The 19494-nt window shown below is 37.2% G+C and overlaps 1 protein-coding gene across 1 annotated transcript in view; it reads left to right on the top strand.

Annotated features, from left to right (window-relative positions):
* Positions 1-19035, top strand: part of COL1A2 (collagen type I alpha 2 chain) — a 48170-nt gene extending 29135 nt beyond the window's left edge. Inside the window, exons 31-50 of the mRNA XM_026675677.2 lie at positions 1335-1388; positions 2173-2226; positions 3032-3085; positions 3201-3254; positions 3369-3476; positions 4231-4284; positions 4376-4429; positions 5729-5890; positions 7803-7910; positions 9307-9414; positions 10607-10660; positions 10759-10866; positions 12249-12302; positions 13390-13497; positions 14272-14325; positions 14465-14572; positions 15331-15577; positions 16857-17047; positions 17935-18177; positions 18585-19035. Coding sequence (XP_026531462.2) covers positions 1335-1388; positions 2173-2226; positions 3032-3085; positions 3201-3254; positions 3369-3476; positions 4231-4284; positions 4376-4429; positions 5729-5890; positions 7803-7910; positions 9307-9414; positions 10607-10660; positions 10759-10866; positions 12249-12302; positions 13390-13497; positions 14272-14325; positions 14465-14572; positions 15331-15577; positions 16857-17047; positions 17935-18177; positions 18585-18731 — 2124 coding nt within the window. The 3' untranslated portion in view covers positions 18732-19035. The remainder of the gene's footprint in view (positions 1-1334; positions 1389-2172; positions 2227-3031; positions 3086-3200; positions 3255-3368; positions 3477-4230; positions 4285-4375; positions 4430-5728; positions 5891-7802; positions 7911-9306; positions 9415-10606; positions 10661-10758; positions 10867-12248; positions 12303-13389; positions 13498-14271; positions 14326-14464; positions 14573-15330; positions 15578-16856; positions 17048-17934; positions 18178-18584) is intronic.
* Positions 19036-19494: the final 459 nt, after the last annotated feature.

The raw sequence follows: 19494 nt of genomic DNA, 5'->3' as shown, positions 1-19494 counted from the left end.
CAATATGTTATATTAAGAAAGATTAATTGGTTAATTAAATTAAGAAAGGTTTCAGACAAATGTTGAGAAAAAGTTGAGAGGAAGAACATTAAAAATACCTTCTAGGACCTAGGAAGAGGATTTGGGGCATAGTTAGCATTGAGAGGAGGCAAATGAGGTAGAGAAAATATTATACGATCTTAAAATATCAGGAAGGATCTCACACAGAAAAAAGCCTATTAGTCAAGATTGAAGTTAAGGGAAAGCTAGGGGTGGGTTTCTACCGGTTCTGTCCACCTTTGTAGAACCGGTAGCTCTGAAGAGCAGCAGACATAGAACCAGTTCTATGTCTGCTGATGTTTTTGCCCAACTGCCCACCCGGGCTCTTACCTGATCTTTATTTCCTGATTTTTCAACTTCAGCTGTCAAACGAGGCACAGCTGCAGTTTAAAAAGCAGGAAAAGAGGACTGTTTCAAAGGCTGCTTCTCTGCATGCAGCCTGCTGATGACAATTTACAGGCATGGCTCCCAGCATGCAGGGAAGCTCGTAAATCCAGAAGCGGTAGTTAACCCTGTCGTATCCCACCCCTGAGGAAAGCAGATTCCGAATGACTGATGCAAAACAATACCTAACAATAATAGCAGTTCAGCAATGAAACTAAGTCCATCTTTTAGTGCATATATTCAAATTAAGGCTAGGTAACCATTTATCAGAAATGTTTTAATTTAACTTTTACATTAAACAGGGGATAGAGTACATGGTTTAAACCAGTGTTTCTGAACTTTAGCAATTTTTAAGATGTGTCTTAAACTCCCAGCAACTTGGCCAGAGCATTTTGAAAGTTGAAATCCACACAAACTAAAGTTGCGAGGTTGAGAAACATTAATTTAAATTATTATTTCCAACTCTTTGTTTCCATATGCTTGTCAGAGAACGCATCATTGGTAGGGTTAAACCCCTTAATATCTTAATAATTGGGAATTTCAAAATGATAAAAAAAACCTTTAAAAACCCCCTGTCCATTGTGTTTTTGAGAATATTTGAAATAGTGTCTTTAAAAGGTTTACAGTTATTTTGAAACTACATTTCTGACACCCAAATGAGAGCAATTGTTCCATCAGTAATTCAATGAATTGGCTGAAATAGCTAATCAAGACAAAATTTAAAAAGTAGAAATCATCATAATTGAAAGACAAAAGATATAGTGACAATTTCAATCAGTATCTACATTTATCATTGTCATTATGTAGGATTTGGGGTGAAACTGTTCCTCAGCATTTCTTTGGAAATCATTATCATATTATAAAGCATCTGACATTACCTAGGCATAATCACAATCTGTGCTTTATTTCAGGGTCCATCTGGCTTCAGAGGAGATCCTGGAGCATCAGGAAGAGATGGTGGACGGGTAAGCGTGCGTCTTTAATTTATTTCTGAGGAACTGTGCAATTCTTCTAGCAACTACAACATGAAAGCCAGCTAGCATTTTAAAATTGCATAAGATTGGCCTTATCCTTAAGGGATCTTACCCTAAAATCAGTAGCAAAAAACATAAAAATTGTTTAGAATTTACATTAGATTGCACTTACTTTAATACAGTATGATTATATTTTATTTACAGAAACTATGAAATTAAACTTATTTAAAATTACCTGGAAAGTTAGGAATATTTTGGGGGGGTGTTAGTAGAATTGAAAAAAATTAAATTCTTTTTTTTTTGTAGTGTTTTATATTAAACTACTCTTTAAGTCCTTATTGAGGACTTATCAGTTTAGTGACTGTTCAAAGTTACAACGACACTAAAAAAGTGACTTATGACCAGCCCTCATATTTATGACCATTATAGCATCCCCACAGTCACAGGATCAAAATTCAGGTGCTTGGCCACCAGCATGCTGTGTATACAACTGTTGCAACTTCCTGGGATCATGTAATTGCCATTTCTGATCTTCCCAGCTGACAAGCAAAATCAGTGGGGGGAATCGGATTCATTTAACAACTACATGATTAACTTAGCAACTGCAGCGATTCACTTAATACTATGGCAAAAATGATTGGACATGATTCACTTAACAACCGCCTTGCTTAGTGTTGGAAATCTGGTCTGAATTATGGTCATAATTCAAGGACTACTCGTACACTAAACTCGACACAAAGTACACTGAGATCAAATTATTCTGTTTGGTTTTCAGGGAGCCCCTGGCGCTATTGGTGCCCCAGGACCTGCTGGTGCTACTGGCGAAAGAGTAAGTCTTTATTTATTTATTATTAAATTTATGTGCCACCCATCTAGTCCAGATACTTTTTTGATATTTCCTAGGCATGTTCCCAGAAAATAGGCAGAATAGAAATGTGGAACATACAGCTAAAGAAGTCATCCTTAATTACCATTCAGAAACAGTCTACCGTTCAGTCTCTGCTCACTGTTTTAACATATTAAAACGGTGAATTGGAACAAAAAATAAAGTAATTGCCCATTCAAGATAAGGGTTGGGGGGTGGAATTAATCATGGCTAAGCCTCATTGAAATTTCCTGGAGATTTCATTCATTTTACTTAGCAGATTTTAATATTTAATTTCAGGTCAGTCCACAAAAAAATTACATATCCAAATAAAAAGAAAAGATAAGTAGAAATTCCACAAGTGAAAAAAAAAACATTTAACCTGATATTTTGGAAGGTGTATTTCTAACTAATAAACTAAAGTACAATATTTGTAGCTGAGGGTTGAAGCAAGAGGTTCCTTGGTGTTCCTGGTTGTTTTCTTGAAGACATTTCATTACCCAAACTGGTAACACCAGTGCTGGCACCAGGGACCCCTGATATATTTCTATGTGTGCAGCGTATTGAAACAATCCTTTCTTCAAAGCCGCACTTCCCAACCTCAACAACTTTAAAGGTCTCTGGGCATCAACTCCCAGAATGCCCCAGCCAGCCTTCTTTTAGCATTCTCCCAGGATTCTGGGAGTTGAAGCCCATCCACCTTAAAGGGGTCGAAGCTGACAGACATTATTCTGCAGCCTAGCGACAGATGATCTTCTGTTTCTACTAGGGCGAAGGTGGTTCTGCTGGACCCGCCGGACCTGCTGGAGCTCGTGGATCCCCTGTAAGTAGTAAAATTATATATTTAAAATGATGTTAACATTTTTTGGAATCTTTGAAGTAGAAGAGCAGCTAAAGAAAGGTGTCCTTAACTTCCTTTATTTTGCTCCTTATTGTAGGGTGAGCGTGGTGAAGCCGGGCCTGCTGGTCCTCCTGGATTTGCTGGTCCTTCTGTAAGTATAAAGTTTGCTTTTCTCCAGTTTTCTACCTTCAACTGTTTGATTAAAAATATGAACTTTAAATATCTCAACTTTGAATTTTAATATTTGTTTGTTTGTTTCCGTCAGGGTGCAGCTGGTCAGACAGGTGTTAAAGGAGAAAGAGGACAGAGAGGTCCTAAGGGTGATTCAGGTCCCCAAGGTGCTATTGGTGCTGTCGGTAGCGCTGGTCCTGCTGTAAGTAAATGAAATATTTACTTTTTGGCTATATGACGTAATCTTGATATTTCATGTTCATGTTCTTAAATCCACTGCTAAGATGCCAAATAGCACAGTTGTTAAGTAGTCTCCAATCCACAAATCGAAATTAATTTATTTGTGGGATATCAAGAATTTCTCCCAAAGAATATCTATATATTAGTGACTAAAAATAGAGATTTCCTACCATGGAGGACATTCATATTCATATTCTCTCTCTCTCCCTCCCTCCCCCTCTCTCCCTCTTTCCCTCTCCCTCCCTCTCCCTCTCTTTCTGTTTGTGTGTGTATATATGTGTGTGTTTGTGTGTATATATTTGAATCTTGTGATAGTATTAACAATCTGATTAGAATTCCCTCTCTCTCCCTCTCTCTCTGTCCTTCCCTCCCTCCCCCCCTCTTCCCTCTCTCTCTCTTCCTCTATCTCTCTCATTGTTCCTATTGTCTTTCTCAACAAAATTGTTGTATTTTCTTAAGCCTGAAGACCTTTGTGAAATAGGTCCAAATAAGTCAGTCACATAGCTACCATTGATTTCAAAAGAAAACAGGGTCATCTGGAGCAGGGGTCTCCAACCTTGGCAACTTTAAGACATATGAACTTCAACTCCCAGAATTTGCTGGCTGAGGAATTCTGGGAGTTGAAGTCCACAAGTCTTAAAGTTGCCACGGTTGGAGACTCCTAATTTGGAGTACTTCATGAGTCTTATAGTACATTGCTTTCTTCCTACATACAGGGCCCTGTTGGTCAAGCTGGTCAAGCTGGAGCCCGTGGTGATGGTGGTCCACCTGTAAGTCTGGAAATGTATCTTATGTATCCATTTTATTCATGTAGTTATTGATTACTATGAAACCTAATTTTTCTCTTGCTTTTTTACATAGGGACCCAATGGTTTTCCTGGGAATGCTGGCAGACCTGGACCTCCTGGCCCTGCTGTAAGTAATTCCTACAAAAATCCCTTTGTAATTTCATACAAAGTAAGCTTTTGCTTGCTCTGTCCTGACCAGTGTTTCTCAGCCTTAAAATCTTTGAGTGAGCTTAAACACCCAGAAATCCCCAGCCAACACTGTCCAGATGTCACTTTATTTCATTGAGGTTCCTTAGAACTTTTATCAAGCCTTTATAATATGAGGAGATTATCCATTATTTTTGATCCATTACTAGCAGTTATTGTACCTAAATAGGTTGGGGCCATTTATATATATCAACAGGCAGAGCAGAACCATACTGAAATTAAAGTCTCAGTATTGCTTGTGAGGAAACCACAAAAGCAGAATGAAAAAAAGATCTAAATCTGGAGGATTTATTTGCCATTTTACTGTTATGCTGATTTAATAGTTTCAGTCCCAAAATCACAGGAAACTGCTATCAGTTTTCACCCATCACAATTGATAAAACTATTAAAGAGTCAAAAAAAAAAAAAAAGGGGAGGGCGTGAATTGCTTATAACCCTAGGGATGTAGATTGCCTATGCCTGATGTAAAGTATGTTTTGCCCTATTTTTTCAAAATCAGAAATACCTAAAGTTGGACAAATCACAACCCTAATCATTCAAATAATTGTAATGAGCAAAGTGTTCATATAGCCTGTGTGCACTACTGTCCAGGCTCAAACACTAAAGTCCTTTGAAATGTCGCTATGATGTAGTGTTATAACACAAGGCAGATTCCCTCAAATAATCATGAACACCTGGCATTTATGTTGATTTGCTTGAGACTTGACAACCTTACATATAATATTTTTTCTCTTATTTCCCATTTCCCATTAAGTCCAGCAGGAGTGGTCCATAATGAGGAATGCTTGGAGTTGTAGTTTAGACAGACAGATGGATAGGATATCTATGAAATATAACAGGTCACATAACTGTCAATCTAGATGACTAAAATTCTACCCTGGAAAACAGCAAATCCTATTTTACAGTGATGTCAAGTTTCCTTTTGATCAGTGGTGTCAAATTTGCAGCCCACCAGATGCATCGCAGGCTGACCACGCCCACCCTGGTTTAGCAAAGGAAAAAAAGTCACAATACATCACATGACAACAATGTGACACCGCGAGTTTGACACCCTTGCTTTATATACTCGTTTGATTCTGTGCAGTTTCTTAAAGCAGTATGTTTGTTGAGACCCCATTGGTGTCTTCGTTCATTCTTTATATGGATTAATAATTTACTATTTTTTGACTGGTAAAGCTGAGATGCAGCTATGTAATTAACATTATGATTTTATTCCTAGGGTATCACTGGTCCATCTGGTCCCCCTGGTCCTGCTGGCAAAGAGGGAATTCGAGGCCCACGTGGTGATACTGGCCCATTAGGTCGTACTGGTGAAACTGGCATTGCTGGACCCCCTGGTTTCAGTGGAGAGAAAGGCCCATCAGGAGAAGCTGGTGCTGCTGTAAGTTCTCCAGAACACTTTTCAATATTTGTTAGATTTATATCCTTCTGCTTTGAGCCTTTTTCCTCTTTCCTGATAATTTGTTCTTCAGTTATATTCTTGTGTTTCATGAGAACATACAACTGCTCATTCTAAACAAATAGACATGTTTGCATTATAGAACCTTTTTCTCCCTATGAGCAAATATAAACACCTGAGTGTCTTCTGACTTGGCATCCCATGTAATGAATTTGACCACTGGAAGGCATCATACTAACCAATGTCATCCTATTGGGACTTATCAGATGTGGGAACCAGAAGTCATTATATAGTATTCAAATGCTGTTCTGGAAATTGAACTCCCAGACTGTCCCAGTTTAAATGGCCATATTTTTTTTTTTAATCTATTTTACTTTTATATTTTTTTAAAAACCCTTTATTATCTTAAAAAATAACTAACATATTCACAAACAAAGTAGTGAACATACCAAATTCTCCTTTTGCCTTCTATTTTCTCAAAGTTACCTAGCTTTCATGCCTAAGATAAGACTCCCCTCCCCCATTCTTATATAGTATAGCAATATATATTTATTTGTAAGCTGCCTTTATTATTTTTAAAATAACTCAAGGCAGCAAACATATACAATATACTTCCTCCTCCTATTTTTTTCCACAACAATAATCCTATAAGGTGGGCTGGGCTGAGAGAGAGTGACAGGCCTGAGGTAATTCAACTGGCTTTAACTAGCCAGAACATTAGCCTTAGGAATAATTCAGATTATCACTCAGCTGCTGAAAGAAGGCATATGTAAAAGGTGTCAGACATACAGTCCACCTTTTCTGTTAAGCTCTCAGATGTTATGTTATTAGTAAAATAATGCAAAAGTTTCTGTGGTTCTGTTTTCTACTGCTTTACCTGCGTAAATATTTCTCTTTGTATGTAATATTTTTATTTATCTATATTTAATATTTCTAAACCAAGGGATCTCCCTCAAGGGAGGAAGCCACTAAACCATGATATTTTGTCATTCCATCATTTATTTGAATATGTCTATATGTTTATTTAAATATGTTTATTTAAATCCATGGAGCATGGATTTAAAAAAACTAGTTGGCCATTATCATTTAGGAATGCTGCTAGTGTTTTCCACGCTTCTTCAAACAACCTGTTTCCAGAGTTCCAAATTATGAACTTAGTTTTAATAATGGTAGCAATTTCTTTTCTGAACACTGTAAATAAGGTCAATGATCTCAAGAGTGAGAATATAAGAATTTTTCCTTAATCCACAATGGTTGCCAATTGCATCATCCACAGGCAGGCTTCGCCACTCAGCAAGTAATGTTTCTTGCAGTGCCACCTTATTCCACTGGAATTGCAGAAAATAATTGATTTAGGAAATGCGGACCATATCATTTTATAATATTTCTCCCAGTGAAGCTTGCAAAATACATTTAAAAGGAAGTGAGGATGTTTAAAATAGCAGGTTCTGCCTCAATGCATAATTTTCCTTCTAATATACGATAGTCATGATCTGGATTGACATACTAACCATAGCACAAAATAAGGGCTGCTAATCGTAATTTGTGCCTTATTCTGCTGAAGGTGGTCTGTCAGCCAAATAGTTTTATTTTTCATAAAACTGGGCACAATATTGTATTTGTCTTGTAAAAGAAGAACAATTATGAATGCACATATTAATAAATCAATCTGTCCTATTTCTTCATGCACATACTTCCATAAGTTCACATAGAAAATGGTTTTTAAGGCAATACAGAAAGTTTGTTTGTTTTTCATGATGGCTGGATGCTAAAACGGACTCTAGTATTGAGACCAAAGAGAAAAAATATTTTTTTTGCCCAAACAAAATGTGATAATCTGTTATACATTCTGAAAATGCTTTTTTTCTTTCTTTCCTGTTCTTCTTTTCTTCAGGGTGCTCCTGGCTCCTCAGGTCCCCAAGGTATCCTTGGAGCACCTGGTATCCTTGGTCTTCCTGGCTCAAGAGGAGAACGTGGTCTTCCAGGCTTGTCTGGAGCACTTGTGAGTACCATCTTTACCAAATTTGCAAATAGGAGACATAAAAAAATAACTGTCCGGATTCCAGAAAATCCCAAATCCCATTAAAAACTCCAAGACAGGCATTTTCTCAAAGTTTCCTTTTATTAGAGTAGGTATACTGGCACATCTGGGAAAACCCAAATCTGAAAGTTCCAGGTTTTCCTCCAATAAGTAAAAATTACAAATCCACCCCCTGCACCCATCATTCCATCACATGTCCCAATCACTATCCGTTCTAACTGGAGACATCCCTTCAACCACTCCTCAACCAGGTGCAGGAATAACATGACCTTGACTCTAAAGAAGAATACTATTATGTCTAACCACATACACTCCATGAAATCCCCCCCTCCCAACTTCCCAAGCTCATGAATGTGGCAGCGTGGAAGCTTCTGGTGCTAATATGGCTCCCAAAGTTGATAGTAACAGTGTTGGAAGGGACCTTAGAGGTCTTCTTATCCAACACTCTGCAAATTTGATTGGATTAAAGAGCAATGGCTAAAATCAACTGCGTGTCATATTGACAGCTGACATGGCAACCCTAGCAAGTCCACTGAAGCACGAATTGGTTTATGGACAGCATTAGTGGCAAAGACAGACCTAGGCAAGAGAAGGAGTTGTTATAGATTTATACAAATTAGCATATACAAGTGATTGGGAAGAGCAGCAAGGTATTTGGGTATAAATGAAAGCAGTGCATTTGATTGGACACAGCATATCATTAATCTAATGAACCAATGAGGCAATTAAATAGATGGATAAAGCATAACTATGAGGTAATGGAGCAGAATTATAAAAACAGTGCTGGAGTTGAAAGAGCAAATGTTATGTAACTTTTTAAACAGTTACTGTTATGGAGGATTTTAAATTGTCCCTGGTTCTATATTTGCCTTCTGGTATTTTTTCCCGAGTAGAAACCATCTTGTTATGTTTCCTGTCTGTCCACTGGGAGGACTGATATGTATCGGAAGCACATGTTTTGTGATATAAGATTTCAGTGCCAGGATAAGGTTCTAGTAATAGCTTCTCGTTGATTGTGAAGGGGAAATAAGATTTGGGAAATGCTCAGCAAATTAAAAGATTCTGTCTTGTCTGAAGGCCATTATGCTTTGATGTTGATGGTGCAAGTTCTTGTTTATGCTGCTATAGTTAGAATCAATAAAGAGCTGCTCTTGTAGATTTTGTTCTTCATGTTACTTTTTGTACTATTGTGATATATTGAGTACAGTGAAGTATCTCACAAGGATTAGTACCATTAACTAAATATTTAATACCAATTAATCCAATAACCAACAGATATAAAATGTACATAACATTTTGAAAGTTCATGTATAATAACTAAAATTAAAATATATTCCAAATATAATTGTTTTCCTAGGGTGAACATGGACCTGTTGGCATTTCTGGTCCCTCAGGTGCCCGTGGCCCATCTGGTCCCATTGGTTCCTCTGGTGTAAATGGTGCTCCTGGTGAAGCTGGACGTGATGTAAGAAATTCTTTTTGATCATAACTTTGGAGGAAAATTAAAGTAAAATATCTAAATATGCAGGCAGCATGTAATGTAGCAGCCAGTTTTTGTGTGATACAGCTCGTTCTCCCATATTGTCAGTTTTTAAAAGATTTATTTTCAGTTCAGTTATATGAATTGGGGTAAACAAATGAGATTGAGGTTGTAAAGCATTTTTAGATTTTGTATTAAAAAAATGATTGACAGACATGGAATTGCTTTAACAAAATAATGTATTTTAAATCAAAGCAGCAGAAAATTCCAGACACATACCAGTGCTTTTCAAATGAAACCATTAAGATTCAAAAATTCTAATTACCTTAACTATGATCCTTCTTAACACTTCTGCAACCCTTAAAAGAAGTGACTATTAAGAAAACACATGAAGGATTGAAGCACATACCTTCTGTTATATAAAGGTTTTCTAACATGGTACCCTTCATGTTGGTTGAACCAAAATTTATAATCCCTTAATACAGGTAGTCCTCGATTTACAACAATTCATTTAGTAACCATTCAAAGTTACAACCTCACTGGAGAAAGTGACTTATGATTGTTTCCTACACTTATGACCATTGTGGTATCTCCATGGTCATACAATTAAAACTCATACACTTGGCAGTTGACTTATATTTATGATCGTTGCAGTGTCCTTGGGATCATGTGATCCCCTTTTGAATGAATGAATGAATGAATGAATGAATGAATGCTTTATTAGCCAAGTGTGATTAGACACACAAAGAATTTGTGACCTTCTGACAAGCAAAGCCAATGGGAAAACCAGATTCACTTAACAGCCATATTACTAACTTAACAGTTGTAGTGATTCACTTAACAAATGTGGCAGGAACGGTCATAAAATGGGATAAAATTCACAATTAATGTCTCACTTAGCAACAGAAATCTGGGGCTCAATTGTGGTTGTAAGCCAAGAACTACCTGTATAATGGTTGAAGACTATGCAAGTTTCTTTTTCTAAAATATCATACTGCTGAAACATAGTTACAGGATTCAGAAGATTCTTGTACGATTTCAATCCTTTATGGCCAACATTCTACTTAGGAATTTGGAACAAAAAGGGAAAACTGTTTTACTGGAAGCAGAGACTATCAGTACAATCATTAATATAATTTTTAAAATGTGTCACTAAGAAGACATTTTTCTTTCCTAGGGAAATCCAGGTAACGATGGTCCTCCTGGCCGTGATGGTTCCCCTGGTTACAAGGTAATTGTGACTTTCCTCTGTAAGCAAAAGATGCTTCTTGCAAGCCAACTTTAGCTTGTACATCTAAATCCAGCCATTTTCTTGTTTGTTCTTGTTAGGGTGAACGTGGTGCTCCTGGCAACACCGGTCCTGCTGGTAGTCTTGGTGCTCCTGGTCCTCATGGCTCTGTTGGTCCTGTTGGCAAATCTGGAAATCGTGGTGAACGTGTATGTAACTTTAAACCACTATTAAAACATCAAAATGCTTTTAATTGTGTCAGATATATCATGACCCTGTGCTAAACCCTAGAAGACGGCACACCTTTTAAGATTTTGCCAAGCCAGAAAAACTAGCAAACTCAAGGAACAAGAGCCACTTGGATTCCCCAAAAATATGTTTTATTGGTAGAAAGATAGTGTAACAAAATCTCAAACACCTGTTGAAGCTATTCTCCTGCTCAGTAAATAAGGAACAATTGTTCTAAAGCAGGAGGTTCCAACCTTGGCAATTTAAAGACTTGTGGACTTCCAACTCCCAGAATTCTATGAGTTGAAGTTCACAAGTCTTAAAGTTGCCACGTTAGAGAATCCTGCCTTGAAGTTTCTTTGCACTTTAGTATATAGTTCCCCTGAACATAGTGGTCCCTGTCTCTTGCTTGGCTACAACCCTGTTAGAACTTTCTCGAGTTGGGTTTGTTACTAGAAGGATTAATACTCTTTTTGAATCTTGATGCCCCAATTCATGAGGAACTCCTGAAGTTCCATCAATTTATAGGGAAAGAGATAAATTTTGGCAGTGGTTTGTTCTCCAAGCAATTTAGTTTCTGAACATTTTGTTACCAGACTAAGTAACATCATCAGCTGGATTTTCTTATCCTATTCATTGTTGAGGTATTCCCCATCAGGGAAACATAGTGAGAGTGGTATTGAATAACACACAACCAACACACAGATACACTGAATAGTAAAATGTAGGTTTTACTTCCAGTAAACGGGTAAACAAAGTCCAGCAAACAGTCCAAAGCATACATGGTTAAAGCAGGTACTATTCAATACAATCAGTCCAGGGATCATCCAAAAATGAAGTCCAGTATCATAAACAAAGTTCAGTAAATGGAGTTTGCTAACAGTTTGCAAGACTCACAGTAATCCAAGCAGAACTACGTTCAGGCAAAAGGCAAAAGGGAAATGCAAGAAGAGAGCAAACCAGGTTTCTGGCTCCATCTTATGGCCGTTGGAGGAACCTCAGCCAATCACAATTACAGCATTCTCTTAAAGATACAACAGTATTAAATGACTATCCTGGTTTATATATTGCCAACCCAACTGTTAGGTGACTATCATTCCTAACATTCATCTTTGGCTTATTATGTCCTGTAAAAAGAGAGATAAAAGAGATAAATTGGTAAAAATGATGATGACGATACTTGGATTTCATCCATTTTCTATCCTATAGTCATATCTTCTCATCATACTTCCAATGAAAGGCATGTTATCATTTGTTGCCTTACTTAACTGAAATATACAAAATTATTACATTCACTTTTAAGGTAGTTATATGATATTTGCTATGGCCCATAAGCAACATCTCCACTGTGTTATAATTTCAGGGTCCTGCTGGAGTTACTGGCCCTAGCGGTCCTGCTGGTTCAAGAGGTCCTGCTGTGAGTATAATTATTGGATAGTTGTTGTCTTTTTTTAAAAAAAACTGTATGCATGTCAAGTATTTTTAAGAAGACACTCTGTTTTGGACTAGGAATGAAGGCATAGGTTTTAAAAATAATTCAGAGGGATGCCTGACTGATCGAGAAATGACTGAGTGACTAGGAAATGTGGATATATCTAGGCAGGGATAGTCCAAGCCATTTCACTGTCTAGGTCAGGAAACTCAATTGTAATGGCAGAAGTCATTTGGGCTGGTAGTTGCAATATGACAGTGTCCTCAGGTAGTTTAGAGATTATACATCACATCTTTCCAACAAAAAAAGAGATGTGACAGCAAGAAGAATAGCTGGTAGGCTGCCACAGCTCCTTTTTAGAATCTCTTACTGTGGTTACCTCACTTGGATTAAGGTGTAGAGAAAACCCAGAAGAGGGAAGAATAGTGGTTACTCCCTATAGGTGAAAAGAGTTAGGATTATAAAGGCATAAGAGTATCCTTGGAGACTTAACATAATACTCCTTTATCATACTGCAGATTCATGCAGCAATGAGACTTTGCTGATGCTTAGGCGGATGCTAAGATAAAGACAGAAGCAAAGATCAAGCTTAATTTTTTTTAAATGCAAGTCCAAATGCAGATAACCAGGGATGCAACTCAAAATAGAACAGCATCTATGCAAAATAAATGTATAGAAAAATAATTCCCAAGCCAAGAACTTGATTTCTTTGTTGGCGTAGAACATCTTTCACCAAGCTCCTATTTCCAGGGTAGGTTGGGTCCCAATTTGTATCCTCCATCTGGAAATGTAGTCCAATACTTGTAGATCACACCAAATTGAGGAAGAGTAATGGAATTATTAATAGTAGTTTGAACCAAGATATAAATAAAACAAGAAAAAAGGAAAATCAAAACTGGTGCAAACTAATGTCTGCAGAAATTTGCAAATTGAAAGAACCTACATGCATTTTAGTTCTTGGTTAATGGGATTGTACTTGAATAAAGGTGGTATTTCTGAAACTTCTTCCAAGCTTTCCAGAGCAGAAAAATTCCATTTGTAACTTTTCTCTCTTTATTACTCTATTTATTAGGGCCCACAAGGTGCACGTGGTGAGAAAGGTGTTGCTGGTGACAAGGGTGCCAGAGGCTTGCCAGGTTTCAAAGGACATAATGGACTTCAGGGACTGCCTGGTATCTCTGTAAGTACACCTATGTGAACTATGGCCTAAACAGAAACAGATCCACTCTTTAAAGGAGGTATAGGTGCTCTGATAAGGAGAATATGCATTCTCCTTCTCAGCTTCCATTTTCCCATCCTGGATCCTTCAGGCAAATGGTCACCATTTTAAATGTCCACTGAAATGCTTAGTAATTTTGTTGTTTCTTCTTTTTTGCTCTGTGTGAGAGCTTTAGTTCATTTCTGCACATTTTTTCCTCTTCCTAAGCCAACATAAACTTTCCTGTTCGAGCTTGCCATTTCATTATGAGAATGAAACACAGGTTTGTGTTCACGTATTTACAACCACATACAAGAATATTGTATATCAGGATATATCAGGAATGTCAAGGTGACTCATGGCTCAGTATAGTGACTTAAAATAAGCATCTTAAGCTCCAGATCATTGGATCCATAAAGATCAACAGATTTATCTAAGATTCTTTGATTTCCTAGGATTTTAGTGATGTATAGAGTCATAGGTGCTTTCAATTCAGTCAAGCCAACTAAGAAACAAACCAGTCTATTAGAAATCCTGCTCCTGCCATCTTTTCATGATGAGGAAGGGAGAAGCTGTATATGTTCAGTGGTATTCGTATCTCACTGCCAAATTTCCCAGTCAAAGCAATTCTTGGTCAAAATGATTCCTCCATTGTAATTTTCCCCCAATTTCTGGAATCTATCAGTTATGGAAGGGACAAGAAGATAGCAGGAAATTATAATTTCAATAATTTTGCATCTTGTCTCCTATTAACAGGGTCATCACGGAGAACAAGGTTCCTCTGGTGTTACTGGTCCCGCTGGCCCAAGGGTAAGTTCATATGAAATGTTCTTTGTGTGGGGCGTTGAAATGTCCATTTAGATGACCAGGTATGTTATCTCACAGTTTTGTTGTTTACTTGCATCAGAAGCATACTGAGTGCTGGGTTTGTTCTTTGTTCCTGTTTTAGGGTCCTTCCGGTCCTTCTGGCCCTGCTGGGAAAGATGGTCGCAATGGTCTGCCTGGAGCTGTTGGCCCTGCTGGTGTGCGAGGATCTCATGGTAGCCAAGGACCATCTGTAAGTCTAAGTCTGAAGGATTGTTAGTGTAACAAAAAATATTTTTTAAAAAATGAACAGCAGAATAACTTTGGAATAACCTGCATGGTTACTCTAAAGTTTACTTCATTAATTAAACTTGACTCCCAGATAAATGTATATAAATTTGCAATCTCATTCCTCTATATATGTCACTGGGACTAGGTTCCTTTGGCTGTGCTGGATTCCTTAATATATAGGTGACTAGCATCTTAGTATGCTTCAGCTCCCAGAAGAGAGAGAATTAAGAGAGAATTTTAAGAACTGTGACCCCAAAACATATGGAGAATACCAAGAAAGGGAAGATTGCTTTATTCCATTGTCATAAAGGTTGATTTCTAAATATGCTTAATTGAAGCATGACAACAATGCAATGATATAAATAGATAGATAGATAGCTGGCATTCCAAGTATTTAAATCAGAATTTTAAATTAAGTCACATAATGCAGCTTCCACTGTAGACATTCTTCCAGTTTCTTCAAGTTGCCAAATAAAGAATTTTGTACATTCATCGGACTATTCTCCAGTTTAGTTAACACTGACCATTTCTGAACCTAGGCATGTATAAATGTATTATTATAATTATTACTCATTCAATGTATATATCTTTCTATCCAAAGCTTACAGTTCTGATTATATTTAAGCTGGTTAGATAGTCTTGGGATAGGACCTTATGCATGACCATGATGAATTAAGTTTAAACAAGCTGATTTTATTTCTTCCAACTGTTATGTTTTAGGGTCCACCAGGACCACCTGGTCTTCCTGGCCCACCTGGCCCCAATGGTGGTGGTTATGAAATTGGCTACGACATGGAATATTATCGTGCAGATCAGCCATCTCTGAGACCCAAGGACTACGAAGTTGATGCCACTCTGAAAACCCTGAACAATCAGATTGAGACCCTCTTGACTCCAGAAGGCTCTAAGAAGAATCCAGCTCGCACTTGCCGTGACTTAAAACTCAGTCATCCTGATTGGAACAATGGTATGTCAGTGCCAAATAATCAATATAAAAATAACTGGTTGCATTCTTAATGTTTACAGTCATCACACAAATGATGTAACTTGCATACTCACAAAAGACATCATGATAGTCTTTAGTTATCACACTATTTGAATCATGATGTAATGATGCATGTTATTCAGACATTATCACTGGTGGTATGCTACCGGTTTGGCCCGGTTCAGCTGAACCGATAGTAAAAAAAGTCAAAGATTAGCTGAGAGGAGGAAAAAATCCTGACAATCAACTGAGAGGAAAACTAAGAGAAAAGCGCAGTATTGCCCCTCCCAGCCGCCCCTGCGCTTTTCTCTTCTTTAGCCTCTCAAGCTGATTGGCACTGCAAGTCTCAGCTGGTGTGGAGAAAGCTGCGGGCCAGCTTTAGGCAAAGCACACCCACCAAGCCACACCCACCAAGCCATGCCCACTGAATCGGTGATAAAATAATTTGAATCCCACCACTGGGTCACATGATCATAGCTTAGTATAGATACCACTGGAATCAATAATGCAACTGGACATTCATTCAAAGCAATAAACCTCTGCATATAATATTTTCAATGGAAATCTGTTTGTGCCATTTAACCATACCATCTCTGGTATGAATAGCATGTTATGTTATGGATGGCAGTTTCCCATTTCATAACAAGAACAAAACAACCATCAATTCACTCACTGAATGTGCATAAAAAGTAGACATTTGGACAATTGAGTTTTTCCATCTGTATATTCAAATGTCTCTCATGAACATGGTGCTTTCCAATGTCAACTTGTGTCTGGCTTCCAGGGATTTCATCGGTAAACACATTTATTTAATTCACCCAGAATAAGGTTTTTTAATGCAGTGTTTTCATATTTGTTATTTTTAAAATAATGGCTTTCTACTAAAATTTATAAAGTAGTTGTTTCTCCATAGTCTATCTATGTAGTTAACCTGGATCTCCATAGTATCTCAAATGGCACTTTATAAACCTTTCAGATTATTATATTAGAAAAAAAGATCAAAATACCGTATTACAAAATTGAACAACACATTATATTCAAGAAAATGCTAATCAACAGATCTATATTTTCAAGTTCCCTCCTTATTTTTAGACATTGGTATTAATTAAATGTAAAGTTGTAATCAGAGACAGATAACTAAGTGAATATTACCTTACAGTAGGATTTTTTTTTTGCTTTATTTGTATCCATGGTATTCCAATAGTTGAAGCATATATGGATCTCTGATAGGTGCCTAAATCCTTTTCTGTTTTTGTAATAGGTTTCTACTGGATTGATCCTAATCAAGGCTGCACAATGGATGCTATTAATGCATATTGCGATTTCTCCACTGGTGAGAGTTGTATCTCTGCTAATCCTGGAAACTTCCCAGCCAAGAACTGGTACATTGGCAAGCAACCTGATGAGAGGAAACTTGTTTGGTTTGGAGAAACTATCAATGGTGGTACTCAGGTAGGGTTCATTCTGTATGTCTTCTAATATATATGAAATCATATATTGGAGGAAATTTTTAACCTATACTTTATAGTCTTTATAATAGCTTAATCTACATATACTATGTAACTCATCTACTCTAGTTTGTTGTCTTGCAGCTCAATTTCCCCCCATTAAAAACCTGTAGTTTACAAACAGCATGTTTCTGTTGATATTGCTTTCTCATGAAGGTTACTGTCATACTGGCTACATAAGCAACAAAACTTTCATAATCAAATACACACACATGTACATACAGAAAATAAATTACCCAAAATAAATTATTATAATTACCTTAAGCAGACCCGTATCTTCCCTGTGCCAGACTTTATGCCAATAGCATGCTGTTGGGGAATTTTGAGTCATAATCTAACAAGTATAAAGTGCCAGATTAAGGAAAACACATCTGCCTCTCAAATCTTGTTTAAAGTTGTCCAAACTAGTTATCAGAACTGTATGTCCCGATTGAATCCATTAAACTCAGTTACATGTTTTGTGATGAGGTATTGCTTTTACATCAATAAAAAAATAGATTCAGGAAAGATCACTAAATTCTGGAAGGAGATAGTTTCTCTTCATGTGCCATTCATATTACTCATAAATGCATGGATTATCTCTTTGGAATGACTAGTAAAGTTATAACAAATAACCTATTTCTGGATATGAAAAAATTGAGTTAATTGGAATGCAGTTTCTCTCTAGGAAGCAGTTAATTACTTCCTGGACTAACTATCAGTTGTGATTATTTCTGGTTCTACAATGAAAATTAATTCTTTCCCCTCTCCCGCAATTAACCTTCACATGACCATGCATTCCATTTAAGCACAGAGTATGTGATAAGTTTATTTGATTTTATTTTTTTCCAGTTTGAATATAATGCAGAAGGTATGTCTACCAAGGACATGGCTACCCAACTTGCTTTCCTGAGGCTACTGGCTAACCATGCTTCCCAGAACATTACTTACCATTGCAAGAACAGCATTGCTTATATGGATGAGGAAACAGGCAATCTTAAGAAGGCTGTGGTGCTACAGGGCTCCAATGATGTTGAATTCCGAGCTGAAGGCAATGGCCGGTTTACTTTCACTGTTATCGAAGATGGCTGCTCTGTAAGTTCTATGTTACTTCCTGCTTGTAAATGTCTTTGATTATAATTTTATTCAGGGACTTGATAGAAAAGTAGGCCTTAAATTCAACTTTTAATCACTGCAGACCACTTTGGTTCTGCCACTCCTTTTGAGAACGCAGCTCCAGAACGTCAAGAATGACTGGTTTGGCCCTCAAACCACTGGAAATGGGAAGGTCATCAAGGAGTGACAAAAGCCCAGGACTATGAGGGGAACAGTGAGAAGGGACATGATTGGGCTAGAGGTTGAGGTCTCCAGAAGAGTGAGTTTATAGAAACACAATTCAGTGCAAGGGATTATGTCATAGAAGCCTTTACTGATTTCTAATAACAGCAGATTGATGGGTGCCTTAATAATGTTTTTAATGATTCACTATCATTATCTTGCAGAGAAAGACCAATGAATGGGGCAAAACAGTGATTGAATACAGAACAAACAAGCCTTCTCGTTTGCCCTTCCTTGACATTGCACCTTTGGACATTGGTGGTGCTGACCAAGAATTCCGTTTGGACGTTGGCCCCGTCTGTTTCAAATGAATGAACTAAAACTAACTTAAAAACAAAACAAAAAAATTCTCTCTTTGCCATTTCTTTTTTATACTGAAAGCTGACTCCTTCCATTCTTCTGTTCATCTACTTGCTTAAACTTTTGGCGAAAACGAAGGAAAAGGATTTTTTTGGGAACGTTATACAATGCAATTTAATACAGCCCCAAAAGGAATCAGAAGTTTTACAAGATTTTTGTCACCAAGATTTTTGTGGAAAATGTCAGCCTTTGTGTAAAAAAAAAAAAAACCAAAAATATAAAAAAAAACCAAATAAAAAAATTCCTGAAAGTTTGCACCATTTGTGGCCTTTGAATATCTTCCACAGAGGAAGTTTAAAACCACAACTTCCAAAGGTTTGAACTACCTCATACACTTTTAAGCCAAGTGTGATCCACATCCTTATACATATGTTCTGAGGTGCTTTTGAACCCATTCATAGTAGAAAGGTGCTGATTCAATATTACAGAGTATATTACAATACTTGAAATTTAATGGTGCTAGTCATTTGGGGAAAATAAAACAAAACAAAACAACCAATCCCTGCCTTTCTGTATTAAGTTGTATTGTTTATTTGCAATCTGTCTGAGAATAAATTCAGAATGCCCCATCTCACCATCAGATTAAGCATGTGGATCATATCTTCCCACACCCCATCTTCATCTTCTTCTTCTTCAACATCAAATGTCCATGTTTTTAACTCTCATTTCTTTCTCTACAATGGGCCAAAAAGGAATCATCATTTCTCAACAACA

This window comes from Notechis scutatus, chromosome Z (genome assembly GCF_049901735.1).
Source record: "Notechis scutatus isolate UNSWTSFEM ecotype Mainland chromosome Z, rNotScu1.2, whole genome shotgun sequence".
Taxonomy (NCBI): domain Eukaryota; kingdom Metazoa; phylum Chordata; class Lepidosauria; order Squamata; family Elapidae; genus Notechis; species Notechis scutatus.
Note: the sequence above shows the minus strand (reverse complement) of the source record. Positions and strands in the feature narration are given on the sequence as shown.